Source organism: Jaculus jaculus, chromosome X (genome assembly GCF_020740685.1).
Source record: "Jaculus jaculus isolate mJacJac1 chromosome X, mJacJac1.mat.Y.cur, whole genome shotgun sequence".
Lineage (NCBI taxonomy): Eukaryota > Metazoa > Chordata > Mammalia > Rodentia > Dipodidae > Jaculus > Jaculus jaculus.
Genome location: NC_059125.1, coordinates 97242371 through 97259396, shown reverse-complemented (window position 1 = coordinate 97259396; position 17026 = coordinate 97242371). Strand labels below are relative to the sequence as shown.

General features: G+C 38.3%; 1 protein-coding gene across 2 annotated transcripts; it reads left to right on the top strand.

Moving 5' to 3' along the window:
- Positions 1 to 4501: 4501 nt before the first annotated feature.
- Positions 4502 to 16290, top strand: Morf4l2 (mortality factor 4 like 2). Of its 2 annotated transcripts, none has more exons than XM_045140339.1 (4): positions 4502 to 4564; positions 7188 to 7277; positions 13574 to 13672; positions 14746 to 16290. In XM_045140339.1, the coding sequence occupies exon 4, from the start codon at positions 14770 to 14772 to the stop codon at positions 15634 to 15636; it is 867 nt and encodes a 288-aa protein (XP_044996274.1). In that variant the 5' UTR covers positions 4502 to 4564; positions 7188 to 7277; positions 13574 to 13672; positions 14746 to 14769; the 3' UTR covers positions 15637 to 16290. The 2 variants fall into 2 exon arrangements, with proteins under 2 accessions (XP_044996274.1, XP_044996273.1); XM_045140338.1 differs by lacking the exon at positions 4502 to 4564 and adding an exon at positions 5709 to 5845.
- Positions 16291 to 17026: the final 736 nt, after the last annotated feature.

Sequence of the window (17026 nt, the reverse complement as noted above, 5' to 3'; positions counted from 1 at the left end):
TCCAGTTGAAACAGCATAAAGATAACAATTTAGCTATTAATCCTAAAGAAAAACAAGTCACATTTTTCTGAGAACTCATTATAAGTCAGGAATCTACTAAAGCTTTAACACATTAGAAAGTGGAAGCAGCAGGGAAATAAATAATGATGATGAAGTAGGATAGCATGATAGGAAGGAATAAGCTTGGGCTTTAGAGTCAGAGACAAGTCTGGCCTTGCTCTGTAGTTTACTTATTGAGCAACTCTGGATGACTATTTAGCTTATCTGTGCTTCAATAAAGATTTGCTAAGAAAACAGGTTGAAAGAACTGGACACAGTGATGCCTGGCACATAGGAATCATTGTTCTTATATCTTTTTCAGCTCCCCTTCTGATTCAAAGTTAATTCACATTTTTTGTCTTGAAATTGCACTCAATAAAGCATGAAGTTGAATATATTAGTCAGAATATTAGAGTAAGAGTCATAAAATTTGGATCCCAGTGTTGTACATACACCTTGTTGAAGTACCTTTGGTAAGTTACTCTCTTCTCTTGATCTCACCCATAAAACAGAACACTCCAGCTCTGGCATGTAAAGAACAGGGAAAATCACTTTTCTTAGGTGCCTATACTATATTCGGTGGTTTATATTCCTTATGTCCTCTCAACAGCACTGTCCAGCAGAACTTTCTGTGACAGAGGAATATTCTGTACTACATTAAGATAGTGGCTACTAGCCATGTGTAGCTACTGAACCTTTGAAACATGGTCCAAGCCACCAAGGAATTTTTAATTTTAATTAATTGTAACTTAAATAGTCACATGTTCTACCTGGATACTTTACTGTATAGAGTGGCTTTAAGATTATGAAGAAGAAATATTTGTTTCAATCTAATATATGGTGCCACTGAACCTTAGAAAACTCAAGAGAATTTGTTGAAAGTTACTTGAATAGTAACTGAACGAAATTCTAAGCAGAGGACTAGAAAACTTAGTAGAACACTAGAAGCAAATATATCAGAATTTAATTATCCAGGCTCCATTACATATGTCTGAAGAAAAATAATTAGATTCTAGAACTCACTTTCATCATCTATAAAGTGATGCTAATTGTCATCTAATTTACAGGCCTATTGTTGGGAATAATTGGCTTAGAGCAAAACATAGCATGTGGCCGATAATGGGTTTTCAACAACTGTCTTTCCTAACACTCTAATTCCTGTATTATACATAAAATATTCAGATATAGCTTTAGAAAAGGATAACTGAAGAGTAAAGGGAGCACCAGGATATACACACTTTCTTTCCCACAACAGACATAGAAAGGTTCTAAACTATGATCCACATATAATAGAGAATATGTGGTTCTTGCCTTTCTGTTCCTGTTATGTCAATTAATATGACATTTTCAGCAAATGTCATAATCTCGTTTTTCTTTATTGCCAAATAGAATTCCATATATATCACATTTTCATTATCCAATCCAGTTGCGAGTGTGTGTACATGTCAGGAAACTAGTAAGGAGCCCACAGAGTACAGGTGGCAGAAAGAACGCAAGAGCCAAAGGGAGGGTACCACTCCTTACATACAACTGTCTGGAAAGAAATTGGCCTCGATGTCCAAGACCTCGCAGTGACTAGCAATACCCACACAAGACCCTCATAATAGGAGAAAAAGATGATGACATCAAATTAAAAGAGAGACTAATGGAGAGAAGGAGGGGATATGATAGAGAGCAAAGTTATGAAGGAAGAAGTGTGGGTGGGGAGGGGAGGGAAATACCATGGTTTGTTGTCTGTAAGTATAGAAGTTGCTGTGTGTGTGTGTGTGTGTGTGTGTGTGTGTGTGTATCATGGCTGGAGAGATGGCCTACAGGTTAAGGCACTTGCCTGAAAAACCAAAGATCCCAGGTTCAATTCCACAGGACCCACATAAGCCAGAGGCAAAAGGCAAAAGATGGCATATGTGTCTGGAGTTCATTTGCGGAAACTGGAGGCCCTGGCACACCCATTCTCTCTCTCTCTTTCTGTATCTGCCTCTTTCCTCTCTAATAAATAAGTAAATAGAAAAAAAGAAAAGGTATCAGATCTTAAATAATAAATAATAAAGGAAAATACTGGTGGTGGGAGGGTGAAAGCAGGGTAGGTGAGTAGAGAGAGGGTCTGAGGAAGAGATGGATAAGGCTCAGAGAAAACTAAGTATGTGTATTAATAAACAATAAATAAAGGCTGGAGACATGGTTTCGTGGTTAAAGCGCTTGCCTATGTAACCTAAGGACCCAGGTTTGAGTCCCCAGTACCCATGTAAGCCAGATACACAAGGGGTTTGCAGTGATTAGAGGCCCTAATGTGCCCATTCTTTCCCCTTCTCTATCTGCCTCTTTCTCTCAAATAAATAAATAATAAATAAAAAGTGAGGACAAAAGATTTGTTAAAAAACAAAAAACAAAAAACAAAAACAAAACAGAACACTGGCAAATTAAAGAGTAGTCTGGGCTGGGGAAATGGCTTAGTGATTAATGCGTTTGCCTAAAAAGCCAAATGACTCAGGTTCAATTCCCCAGGGCCCACATAAGCCAGATGTACAAGGTGGTGTATGCGTTTGCAGAGGCTGGATGTCCTATTGCAACCATTCTCTCTCTCTCCCCCTCCCCCTCTCTCTGCCTCTTTTTTTTCTCTCTCAAATAAATAAGTAAAAAATTTAAAATATTTTTTAAGTAAGTAGTCTCCACATAAGCTTTTATTTATACCCAATTATAGAACAGAGATGAGAAAGGCTATAAAAATTATTTGTTTCTATGTACTTTCTTTGCTGTCCTGTTATCATCTTCTTTTTTTTTTTTTCCAAGGTAGGGTCTCACTCTGACCGGGCTGACCTGGAATACACTATGGAGTCTCAGGGTGGCCTCAAACTCACAGTGATCCTCCTACCTCTGTCTCCTGAGTGCTGGGATTAAAGTCGTGTGGCACCACGCCCGGCCTGTTATCTTCTTGATGCTCCTGTCAACATTAGTCAAAGCAGCAAATAAAATACCTACAACGTATTTTGAAGTTCTGAAAGGTTATTGTACGTCTACATATCAGTTCTTAATATACAGAACAAGACTGGCAAAATACAGGGTGCCTCACAACATAACCACCTATTATTTTGCTTTATGTTCTGTAGCACCCTCTAGCGGTGTGTACAACAAAAAGCATGACATTTCTGCCCTCCAAAGCAGTTGCTCTCAATCTTCACAGTCCATTAGGATTACTGCAACAGTTTGTAGTGACACAGATTGCCAAATTCCATCTCATGAATTTCTGATTTTTTAAATTTAAAGTCAGAGGGTGGCAGACGTGAGGTGGCGGCCAGTGGTGAGAGGGGGGAGTGTACCAGGACTTTTGACAGGAGCCGCCCTTTAGAATTGCTAATACACGTTTGGATTTTAACCCCGGAAGGGCTTTTTTTCCATCTCATGAATTTCTGATTTTTTAAATTTAAAGTCAGTATACCCATCTATTAGTTCTCTTAAGAAAAAATGCAATATCTATGAGAAAATGTAGTAACCATGCAAAACCTGATGATCACAACATAAATTATTTGCACAGGGTCATGGGACAAGCAAGTATAAATATGGTTCATAATGAAGCCTGACTCTAATGATACAATAAATTTTAGTAGCATCAATACATAAAATGAGGTACAAACACAAATATCTAACTTGTGCCATTTGGGAGAAATGGGCATTTGTAGAGAAAGTCAGCAAGAAAGCAAAAGGTATATATTAGTATGTTCTTTAAATGATTTGAGTAAGGGTCTCAATAAGCAGCCTAAGCTTGCCTCAAACATGGGATCTTTCTACTTCTGCCTTCTGAGTGCTAGAATTGCACGACCACACCCTGCAAAGAATTTACTAGTATCAACTGACTGAAAAAGAAAAAAAAGTTGGAGAGAATAATCTATCTTTCTCTCTCATTTTTTCCCTCCTTCCTTCCTTCCTTCCTTCCTTCCTTCCTTCCTTCCTTCCTTCCTTCCTTCCTTCCTTCCTTCCTTCCTTCCTTCCTTCCTTCCTTCCTTCCTCCCTCCCTCCCTCCCTCCCTCCCTCCCTCCCTCCCTCCCTCTCTTTCTTAACTTTGATTTTCCAAGGTAGGGTCTGGCCCTAGTTCAGACGACCTGGAATTCACTGTGCAATCACAGGGTGGCCTCCAATACACTGTCATCCTCCAACCTCTGTCTCCAATGTGCTGGTATTAAAGCATGTGCCACCACACCTGGCAAAAGGATAATTTTTGAAAACAAGAAGTTAATGAAAATATTTGGATCTGGAGTCGAATTTTATTTCCATTAGTTGATTTTTGTTAGGAATGAAAAATATAATATGTAAGTAATCCTCATGGATTGTTCAGAGAGCTCACAAATCAGAAAGAGGGCAGGCAAGATTTCACAACCCTCTGCGCCCAAACAGCATAGCCTTTCTTCCCTAGGATTTGGTGACACCTAGCGGCGGATTCGCGATGTATAAAACTCTCGCGAGAATTTTCGGGAAAATAAGCTGAGGGAAAATTTTCAGGAAGAACACGGTGCTTGGAGATCAGGAGAAAACGGTAGGAGAGCCTCAGCCCCCCACAGAAACTTGGGGTTTCTGTCATAGGGGTAGCTGGTGCATATTGATATTCTCATTAGGAAATATTTTTACCAGAACTGTAGAAAACTTGGGAACGGCGGGAGGGTGGCAGACGTGAGGTGGCGGCCAGTGGTGAGAGGGGGGAGTGTACCAGGACATTTGACAGGAGCCGCCCTTTAGAATTGCTAATACACGTTTGGATTTTAACCCCGGGAGGGCTTTATTTTAGAAAAAAAGATTTTAGCAGACAAAAAGCCGTGTAAAATTTGTTTTTACTGTCTAAAATTTCTAACAAGAGCTGTTCATGTTGATACTTCATTTTAATTATTATTTTCCGTTAGAATAGCTCGCAGAAGTAGAAAACAGCTAATTTAGAACCTTCCACCTTTCTGTCTCTCCCCCCCCCACACACACTCTAAATCACTCACTCACGCTCCCCCCGCCCTCCCGTCAAGGCCAAGGGTGCACGCCTGCGCAAACCCTCCACCTCCAACGCCACAAGGGATGGCGCGCGCCTGCACCCAAACCCCAAGGCCACGGGAGATGGCCCACGCACATCCACCCGCGGCACTCACCACTTCAACTCGCACACACATTAAAACCTCCATTGCGCCTTTTTCCGCAGCTCCGTGAATTGCGCAACAGGCTCGTGGGCGTGGCCCGAGATTTGACCTCACGCTTCCCCACTCGCGGGAACCTTAGCTCATTTCCGCCTATCCTATTTCCGCAAGCCACGTAGACACTTCCTCTCCTAGTGAGGGGGCGACACACAAACCCATAATGCCTTCCTGCAAGAGAAAGGGGGGTGGATAAAAACCCTGGTCAGGGGAACTCTGGGTCGTGAAAATAGGCCACGTGAACGCGCTGCCCTATAGACTTATGACCCAAGGACGGTAGCGCTTTTGGAGGGCGGGCTAAGAACCTAAGAGGGCGAGCGTCATTGGTCTGAATACGGACTAAAGGAGGAAGCTGATTGGGTGGTTTTGGGCCTCAGCCATGAAGAAGCAGGTTGCTAGCACCCGCCTTTACTGCGGCGAAGTGTCATTGCTGACGTGGGATCAGTGATCCAATCATTTGGTTATGGAACATTCTCAAACTTAGACAAGACGATTGTGATTGGCTGGATGGCATAAGCCCGCCCCCAGGTGACGTGTCTGCCTATGGATATCAGTTGCCAGAGAAACCTGGCTTTACTATGGCGGTTGGAGGAGCGGCGGTGGTCACACGTCGGCTGCTGGAAAGAACTGGATTCTCGTTTCAGGTTTCGGGGTGGGGGTGGGGAAAAGGGTCGATAGTTTACTCATTTCGTCGCATGAATTAGACAGGATTAACTAGTGGCTTCGCATTTGAGTAGAGCTGGATTCGTCTTCCTGCTCGCCAACGCCCAGCTTCGCCAAGGCTTGGGTTCTTTTCTGTGTCTGGGTTTCCATGTTTGTAAAATGGTGATAATAATAGTATCTACCTCATAGACGTGTATTCGGACGTGTCCTGTAGAATAGTGCGTGTAAGACATTTAATGTGAAGCCTGTCTCCGAGAGATATTAGCTATTGTTAATGGCGATAAATATTTCCGTAACAGAATTAGAGAAAATTATGAATTAAGAAAATTGTCCGTTGATGTGGTTTGCTGCACATCAGCCTCTTTCCTAGAGAAATTAGAGATAAAAGGCCTATATTATTTTTTTTTTTTGCCAATGAAATTATACACTAGCTGAGAATTGCTTCAAAATAGCGGGAATTGGATTTTCCCATATTTAGAAAGTTTTTTTTTTTTTTTAAGGGAGGTGGGGAAGACGGAAAATGAGAGCAAGCTAGATGTGAACCACATGTGATGAGTAGGCCTTGTTTTTGAATCCCGATTCAGCCACACCAGTTGTAAAATTCTTTTAAGGTGCATTGGGAAAATTTGAATGCAGATTCAATATTTGGATGCTCTTTAAGGAAATTGCTGTCAATTTTTAGACGTTTATGGTGGTAATGTGGTTATATTTTCAGATTGTCTATTTTGTGCAAATGTATACAAAAAGTGACTACGGACTAAATAATGACTAAGATTGGCTTCAAAATATGTGGGTGACTAGGATTTGCTTCAAAAAAAATTGAGCTATAGAGGGACATGGGAGGCATGTAAATGAAACAAAATTGGGACCTCAAATTGAGCAATAGGCAGGTAGGCTTTTCTGTATTAATCTGTTTCACCTGATAATGTGTTTTAAATTATTTTCCTTTATACAGAAGACGTTTATTCGATGAGCTAAAAGGGTGGGGGGGTAGTGGGTGGGGTTATAGATGAAACAAGATGGCCTTCAGTTAGTAATTGTTGAAGCTAGATGATGGATTCTCTTGGGTTTGTAATACTGTTCTCTTCACAGTTTCATTTATTTGAGATTATTCTTAATAAGAAGTAACCCTTTTTTAAAAAATGGTAACTGCACAACAAAATTAATTTGAAAATATAACCATGAAAAGGTAAAATAAAACACTTGTACTTTGTCAGCTTTGGTGTCCTTTGTGTGTGATAAAATTGGTTTGAATGATGGAAATGAAAACCATCATCTCATATTGTTTTATGTCCTTTTCTTTCTCTTTGTTTGACCATTTAGGTCACCATCAGAAAAACTAAGTTTGCTGTACAGTAAGGATCAGAAGGTCTGATCCTGACTGCAGAACCATCTCTGATAGCAGTATCCGAGGTAAGTGCCTTACTTCTGAACTCAGTTCTCAGATAAGATACAACATAGCCTTCCTAATTATCCAGGAATATTTTGAAGATTAATAAGCTTCCATCTGAGAAAGTACTTCAAGTACTCTCAATTCGGAGAAAGGAATATTGGAGATAAAAGTCCATTGTGGCTTCTGGTTCTGAAACCTGATAATCAAAATAGGGCTTTTTTTCTTGCATTCCTTAATAAAACCTAAGAAAATTGATGCCTTATAATGATTCCACAGATTAAAATATCAGTTTTCTTGAGAGAAAATAAAGACTTGCTAAATGTGAATTGTTGCTCTGCCACTTACTCTGTAATCCTGGGCAAGACATAATTAAGAAGAATGGAAATAAGACATCTTGATTTATACATGTACATTTAATCATACTTCAGAACACAGTGGATACATCTTTTTTTTGGAATTGTAATAATAATAATAATAATGTTGATTTCTCTCATTTTCCAGAAGCAGCAGGTACTACTACTAGAACTGAATTCTGAAATTAAGACTTCTGACTTGTCCTAGCAATATAAGAAAGTTTTAAGTATGCTCATGAGCAAAATTATATGATCTTTAATTTTAACTAGCAGATCACACCATTTGTACCCTGCTAATAGTTTTTAAATCATTTCCTTCTTGTTGAGATTAAAAACAGCCTGTTGGGCTGAGAGTGTAGCTCAGTTAGCAGAATGGTTGCCTAGCATGGATGAAGCCCTGGGTATGATTCCCTGCCCTGCACAAACTGGGTATGGTGGTGCATGCATCTTAACCTAGTACTGGGACATGGAGGTACGAGGATTCAGAGTATCATCTGCTATAGCCTGGAATACATGAGACATTGTTGCCCCCCACACACGTACAACCCCCCCCCACAAAAACCAGCCTGTTTTATGTGAAGGAAGTATTTCAGAGCCAAAAGAGAAAAATGATATGTACTTGATTTTAGATAAAAGACCAAGAAGAAATGAGAAAATTGACATCGGTGTAACTGATATGGTATAGGCATTTAAGGATTTAATCCAACAAATTGTTGGGTTAAGCACATGAATATGTGATACAAATGCACAAAAATGTGAACAATTAGAATCTTTTTTAAAAAAATTCCATTTATTCATTAGAGAGAGAGCACACTATAGGGCCTCTAGGCCACTGCAAATGAACTCCAGGAACATGTGTCACCTTGTGCATCTGGTTTGTGTGGGTACTGGTGAATTGAACCTGGGTCCTTAGGCTTCGCAAGCAAACACCTTAACCACTAATTAAGCCATCTCTGCAGCCCACCTTTAGAATCTTAATACACAATTGACAAATGAAGAAATAAAATGAAGGTGTGACAGTCTCGTTAAAAGCTACATTTTCTCATGCGGTTAATATATTCTTAAATTTTTTCTCCCTTGCGAAAGCTAAATTTGAGGAGGGCACTTCTTTGGTAGGAGAGAATGAATTTAGAGAATGATTGGGAGCTCAGAAATCACAGGCCAGTGGATTGAAATTTCACAGGCCTGAAATAGGGAGTACCTCAAAGGGGAATGGCAAATCTTAGAAGGAACGTATGCCTATAAGGCATATAATGTATAGTCTGCTCTGATCACTAGCTGAAAAATCGGAATGTGAAGTCCATGGATAAAAGGATAAGCTGTGAATTTTAATAGTTTGTAATCACATAATATGTGAATATAGTCTTGAAAAGGTTTACTATAGAATAAGTTGTTTTTCTTTTCTTATCATCTCTAGCTCTCTTACTCTCCCTAATTTGTTACCAGTTGTCTCTTCATTTCCTTCTAGATCATGAAATAACAAACCTACCTTAAAAATGTATGTGACTATGCATAAAATAGTAGTTTGTATTTTTCTTTGTAGATGTCACTGTGGGTACTGTTTGAAACTAGCTGTTTTTACTTAACAGGCATGGATTTCTTTGTTCATTCATAAAATTCTGTTTAATTTCTTTCATGGTACTTTCTTCATAGTGACATTCTCTTTAGCTAGAATGATATTCCATATTATGTATAGACCATGTTTTATTTTGTCAAATCACTACTAATAGCCTTTTAGGTTTACCACACTGTTTTGGTGCTAAATAATGATACAGCAGACACCTTGGTGTCCATTTGCAAATGTGAATACAGGGAAAGATTTATGCCTTTAAACTGTAATAACTGAACCAACGTGATATTGTTACGATAACAGTCAGAAATAGCACAATGACAATAAATGGCCTATAGGTAGTACAACCTTTGAAAATTAAGTAAATGCCAGATGATGTGGTTCATGCCTGCAATCTCGGCCATTGGGAAGGAAAAGCAGGAGGACCCATGTAAATTCTAGGTCAGCTTGAGCTATAGAGTGAAATCCTGTCTCAGAAAAATTCTTCAAAGACTCACATACCTGAAAATTTAAGAGTATTAATAAAGTATTTCATTTTATTGAGAAAAAGGATGGACTCTTCAGTAATGAACCTTAGGAAAAGCTATAAATTTGGGTAAGCCTATAAATACACCAAGAAGTAACATAGGGGATCATTTTTACAACCTGAATTTGGAAGCACTTCCACTGAGCATGGCAAAGCCAAAAGTCACAAAGGAATACATTGACAAGTTTGTAAGACACAATTAAACACCTAAAATGTTTTAGGAAGAATCCCATTGTTATAAGAAGTAAGAAACAACCTAATAGAAAATGGAATAAAGATACTCTTGTAATAAAAAAGACGTGAACAGTAATTGTATGAAAAGATATATCCAATATCACACACATGCAAACAATCTTAGTACAAATTAGTTTGGCAAAAAAAAGAAAGAAAAAACAAGCTCTTATGGGAGGGTGAAGTTTTGTGCTCGAGTTATAACTAGCTTAGTGGTAGAGTGCTTGTGTAGTATGTGGGAGGCCCTCAGTTCAGTTCACAACACCAAATACATATATGCATACACATGTGTGTGGGTGTAGTTAGTGTTGCTGAAGGTGTGAGAATGGGTTTAATATTTTGGCTGGGAGATACAAATTAAAATGGTTCTAAGGTGAATTGAGGTACGCCACCAAAGCTATAATCAAATCCTTTCAAGAGTTCCTCTTGGAATATATCCTGAGACATAGTAATCTAATGCTTTCTAAATTACAATGATGCATATAGAATTACAGAATGAGATGTGGATGTTTCTTAAAAGGCATGTTACTGACTTGTAAATGTGCTCATGGTAAGTGAGCAAAAAATAATGAGCATATCGATACTTTATGAGGATGTATGCATTGAAAAAAAAAGCAAGAGTATGCACACTCCAGAGAATGCTTCAATGGTTAAGGGAGAGATGGTAAGAGACTAACATCTGCATCATCAGTGGGGCTGGGGATTTTTAAAAAACCCTTCAAGTCAGACACTGAAAGATCTGAGGAGAGTATTGGCAAAAAAATGAAGAACTGTAAGTATATACAATCAAGAAGAACCAATGTAAAGGATGATGAATGAATGGAAAGTGGACATTCTTTTAATTGAAACAGATCCAAAGACTGAAACAACCTATTTTTTAAATCTTTTTTTATTTTTAATTTTTTTTTTTGTTTTTTTGAGGTAGGGTCTCACTCTAGCCCAGGCTGACCTGGAATTCACTATGGAGTCTCAGGGTGACCTCGAACTCACAGCGATCCTCCTACCTCTGCCCCCTGAGTGCTGGGATTAAAGGCATGTGCCACCACACCCAGCAAAACAACCTATTTTTAATCAGATTCACATATTTAAGTCAAAAAAAAGTAATGGGAGGGGATTATATAAATTATATCCATGTATAAAAGTTATCAAAGCATTTTTTAAAAACTGGGTTTGAGGATGTAACTCAGTGGCAGAGTGTTGACTTTGTATGTATGAGACCCCAGGGAAACTAGCAACACAAAAAAGGTTGTCTAATTCTGGCCAGTATTGGGTGTACTCAACATTTTACGTATTAAGATTGGACATTGACATTATTTGTAAAGGTGAAGTAATTTCACAACCTATTAAGGGCCTTAACTGTGTTCTTTCTGAGACAGTTCCTAAGAAAGGCTTCATCCTGGCTTTACCTGACCACACAAGCCTTGACTGAATGTCACAAGGATTTTTTTCTATAGTAGTCATATATTGCATTCAATTGAGAGTTTGTATGAAAGAAGAGTTTGTACAAAATGAACTTCTTGAATTTTATGTATGAATATAGTCAATAACAATAGCCAGTACTCTATACCTGCTAAGTCTACTTGAGTCGATGAAGTGACAGCAATCAAAGCAAAATAGTTTATATTTTTTACTACAGAATAATTAGGTAAGAAAATGGGATATATCTAGAGGAAGCAGCAAGTCAAAGTGTCCCTTTGATATACCTAGTCATAGCACAAAGGGTATACATTATAACAATGTGAGAAAGTTGTTAGTGACAAATGTTTGAAAGGGAGACCTAGCATATGATAGTATGTGCTCACATCTACTTAGGTATACATTTATATAGAAAGGCAGAAAACAGGCAAACAAGTATGTTAATTTTTCTGCCTTACTGTAGAGCTAGCCTGTAGGGAACAAGTGGGAAAATAGTGTCTCTTGGCCTAGTTTGTGCCCTCATTTTCTCCATGTGTTTAATCTTCCCTCCACTTTGACTAGCCACTAGGGACCTATGTGCTGCTGTGAAAAGATGCAAGATAGGTATAGCACAGGCCTTGTGGTATAACTTCCATGGTATTTAGATATGGGAGAGGAAGTTTAGAGCAGTTAGACTAAGTGAACCAATGCAGCAGCCTGAAGAAAAATTGCATTATGAAAGCACAGAGTGATAGTATAACAGCAAGTAATGGTCACAGATCTGTGGAATGTTAAGCTTCTGGAAAGGGAGGTGCAAGGCTGAATAACTAGTAAATCTGTTCATTAATTATTACAGCAAACTGGAGAAATAAGAAACACATGTCAAAACAATACCTAATTTCCTTCCCAAATAATGGTGGGTAGGTGGTTGATGTGTAGGACATGGGTGAAAGTGAAGGTTACTGAGGCATTTGTTATAGGAAAGTTGCTTCCTTGGCTTTATTCATTTGATCATACAAGATTTGACTGAAGGTTACAAGCATTTTTCTATAGTAGTGCTAGACATTGAATTCAACTTGGGAATTTATATTAAAGAAGTTTGTACAGAATTGACTTGCATTTTTATGTATGAATATAGTCAATAGAGCAAGTTCAGCTGTTATTCATAACTTCCATGGGGAGAAATTGCTAATGAATAGTGTGGTATCCCAAATGATTCTTGTCTAGTCTAGCTCTCTTTTTTGTTTTACATTGGGTTTGGATTAGACTAGGTGGTATTTTAACTGTCTTCCCTTTGTGGAACCTTTATATGGATACCAAGATGGGCTTTCTGTATTTTACTCAGTAGCCTCAGAGATCCCCTCTGACTTACTCAAAAAACAAAGCAAAAAAAAAAAAAAGGTGGGCTAGAATTTTGTGAGCATTTCACCTTACAATATAATGCCATTCTATACTGGCTATCATCATTTTCTGAACTCTTCATGATAGAACTTAATCCCTCATTCCCATGGGGTCTCTTAATTTCTCACATTTTGATGTTTTAAAGGCTTGTGTTTCCTTTTGCTGACTGCTGAGACTTATGTTCTTTCAATTATAGGAAATTGTTTTGTTAGAAATTACATAGTATTATGAATATCCATGGCTCTCATTTAACTCTGATTTTTTTCTCCCTTGGAGCTTCCTGATACCTGCTCACATAGTCTTAAGGGCTTATGATTGGCTGGCAGGTTTCTTTGGGTGAAGGTTTTCAGAGAAACCTGCCTTTAAGCTGGGCTGTGTTCCCTTTCTCAGTGGTTACCTTAATTTTATTAAGTTCATACTTTACATATTTATACACACCTGTTTAAAACAAATAAGATCACACTATTCATTAAGAATTATCTTGAGACTGATGCTTAATTCATTTTGTGTGGTCTGTGCCTTTGGGATCCTCTTCTACTTAGCATTATGCAACCTACCTATTTACATAATGACATTGAACATTCTATGTTAGCACATGCTTAGTTTTTTTGAATGTTCTGTAGTGTTCACACATTATTTATGTTCTATCCCTATAGAAGAATATGTAAATATCTATAGTTCCTTATTATAAACACCATGACAATAGCACCTCTGTATTCACTTCAACATACAGAAAAGAAGTATACCTGTGAGGCACTGTGCTAGCTATTAAGCCACATAACATTTGTACATTATGTCACAAAAAGTATTTTCATTGCAGAAACCTGCTTTGCTTTCTAGGTTGTATTTTCTCAGTTCATCCTTCCACACCATCACAGAAGATTTCTACTATTCTCTCCAGAAAATCGTCAGGATTCTTGAAAGGGAAAGAAAGATTGTGTAAGTCAAAGGAATTGTTTCATGTGTCACACTATAAGAACAACAGGAAACCTTTTTACATGCTTTGTCACTATAGATTATCTCTGCCTTGAAGCAACATTTTCCAATTTTTCTTATGACTATTACTATTTCGTTCTATTTGTAGTCTCTCTTCACTCCTTAATATTTTTTCTCAGGTTTTTCAGAACTTAAAAATGCAAAAATCTGCCTCTGTTCTTCCTGAATGATTTCATCCACTACCAGCTATATTATAATTAATGTTAGGTCTCCATTTCTGACTGAACATCTTCCTTAAATTGTTCTTTATATCCCACATGCAAAAAGTTGAAAACTAAAAGTAATTCTCTAATCAGTGTTCTTCAATAGATGTCACCTCATTTGGCAGTAATCCAAATGACCAAATCACCCATCCTCAAAACATGAGTGTCATTGTCCCCCCACTTCACTAGGATTTCGTCTTCTAGCAAGCAGTCACTCAAAAGTGATGTCATGGTCCCAAATATTATGGTCCCAAAATATTTTATTCTTGGAACTGCAATTGGACTAACTTGTTTTGTAATTGTTTCAGATGTTTAATCCCTAGAATCTGCTATAGTATTTGTCCAGAACCAGATACTACTACTACTACTACTACTACTACTACTAATAATAATAATAATATGGACATACATACGCATCTACCTCACTACCTTCGTTTACTGCTAAGTCATTGTACTTCCATTGAACTAAATCTTTCTTATTTCTTTCATTTGTTATTCTTCCTTTTCCAAGGTCTTGAATTTCAACTCACTGCCTTCCATAAATTTTATACTTAATATCCTATATCTCTAAATTTCCTACATTTTCAGTAGCATCATAAAACTAATATGTGGGCATATAGATGAATGGGTAAGGCTAGAGCAGTGGCTGGTATTTGGATCAGAGATGGATAAGTAGGAAGTCATTTACAAATGGTCCTGAGGTAGGACTTTAAATTCACATTACAAAAGAGTTTTAACATGTTGCTCTGATGGGCCTTATGAAGTATAAAGATCACCATAGTAAACAACCATGTAAAATATTTTATGTTACAGTGGTTGCAATAAAAACAGGGTTGAATGAGTTCCAGAAAGCAGGCTTCTCAAACTCGTGGACAACAATCTACTGAAGAAGACAACTTTAAGAAGCCCACACGAAGTAACATGCAGAGAAGTAAAATGAGAGGAGCTGCCTCAGGAAAGAAGTCTGCTGGTTCTCAGGCTAAGAGTCTTGAACCAGCTCTTCCAGGAAGATGGGGGGGTCGCTCTGCAGAGAATCCCCCTTCAGGATCTGTGAGGAAGACAAGAAAGAACAAGCAGAAGACTCCTGGAAATGGAGACGGTGGCAGTACCAGTGAAGTACCCCAGCCCCCACGGAAGAAGAGGGCTCGGGCAGACCCCACTGTGGAAAGTGAGGAGGCATTTAAAAATAGGATGGAAGTCAAAGTGAAGATTCCTGAAGAATTAAAACCATGGCTTGTTGAGGACTGGGACTTAGTTACTAGGCAGAAGCAGCTATTCCAACTCCCTGCTAAAAAGAATGTAGATGCCATTCTTGAGGAATATGCAAATTGCAAGAAATCACAGGGCAATGTTGATAATAAAGAGTATGCGGTTAATGAAGTTGTGGCAGGAATAAAAGAATATTTCAATGTGATGTTGGGCACTCAGTTGCTCTACAAGTTTGAAAGGCCCCAGTATGCCGAAATCCTCTTGGCTCACCCTGATGCTCCAATGTCCCAGGTTTATGGAGCACCACACCTGCTGAGATTATTTGTGAGAATTGGGGCAATGTTGGCCTATACACCCCTTGATGAGAAAAGCCTTGCATTATTGTTGGGCTATTTGCATGATTTCCTTAAATATCTGGCAAAGAATTCAGCATCTCTGTTTACTGCCAGTGATTACAAAGTGGCTTCTGCTGATTATCATCGCAAAGCCCTGTGAGGGTCTCCTGACCACTCACTGTTACGTCTGCTATCTGTAAACACTTCTGTCTTAGTTTTCTCATTGTATAATTGATGTTCTTTAAAATTGTCAATGTATAACAGGGCTTATGTTTCAGTTTGTTTCCTGTTCTGTTGTAAACAGAAAATAAAGGAGTGTAAAGCTCTTTCTCATTTCAAAGTTGCTACCAGTGTATGCAGTAATTAGACAAAGAAGAAACATTCAGTAGAACATTTTATTGCCTAGTTGACAACATTGCTTGAATGCTGGTGGTTTACCCCTTTGACACTACACGATTTTCTAATATGTGTTAATGCTACGTGATGAAACGCCCTGATTCCTAGTGCCAAAGGTTCAACTTAATGTATATACCCGAAGACCCATGCATTTGTGCTCTTTTTTTTTTATGGTGCTTGAAGTAAAACAGCCCATCCTCTGCAAATCCATCTATGTTGTTCCTTAGGCATTCTATCTTTGCTCAAAATGTTGAAGGATGGTGGTTTGTTTCTTGGTTTTTGTATTTGAGTCTAATGCACGTTCTAACATGATAGAGGCAATGCATTATTGTGTAGCCACAGTTTTCTGAAAAGTTGATATTTTAGGAATTGTATTTCAGATCTTAAATAAAACTTGTTTCTAAATTTCAAAGCAAAATTTTTGCAGTGTGCCTTTAATGTTGCTGTGTCTGACAATCTCAGGATTATGACAGATTTAGGTGGTATCACAGAAGGGTTCTGACTCCAAAAGGAAAGAAGTCCTTTCTGGGTGTGGCTGCCAGGAGTATGCTATCAGGCCATTTTCTCTTTTCCCCACAGTGGCTTCTGAGAGTGGATTGTTTGCTAATGCCAGCAACTTTTGTTCCAGATACTCCTTTACCCCTAGGAATTTGGCTAGTATAATGGGACAGTTAATGAGTATTCTAACTGCCCCTTATGCTAGAGGTAGCTTGGGTAGCCACTTTAGGTATTATGTCCATCAGATAGATATACTTGTGGACTTTTGGCCAAGAATGGCAAGGCTTCTCTAGTACCAGCATAGGTATACTATTGCCTATGTTCAATCCCTTGATTGCAATGTTACGGGTCCTAGGAAAGAGGATATGTAGGAGAGAGAAATGGTGCTAGGCACCAATATTTATAAATCTGTCATACAAAGGAAATTTCCCAGCAAATCAAGTTTTTTCTTCATGACAGTTTTTTTGTTTGTTTAGAGCAATAAAAGTATTCTGTGCTGGTTGAATTTTTTTTGTTAGTCGAGCAGTAGGGTAATGGTGTATATTAGTTGGTTTGGGCTGTTAAACAAAGTGCTACAGGCTGAGTGGTTTAAACGACAGGAATTTATTGTCTCACAGTCATGAAGGCCAAAAACTAGATCAAGACTCTAGTAGAGG

Bases quoted from the DNA above. Each gene is read 5' to 3' on its own strand.
- Morf4l2 (XM_045140339.1), top strand. From the start codon at position 14,770: ATGAGTTCCAGAAAGCAGGCTTCTCAAACTCGTGGACAACAATCTACT.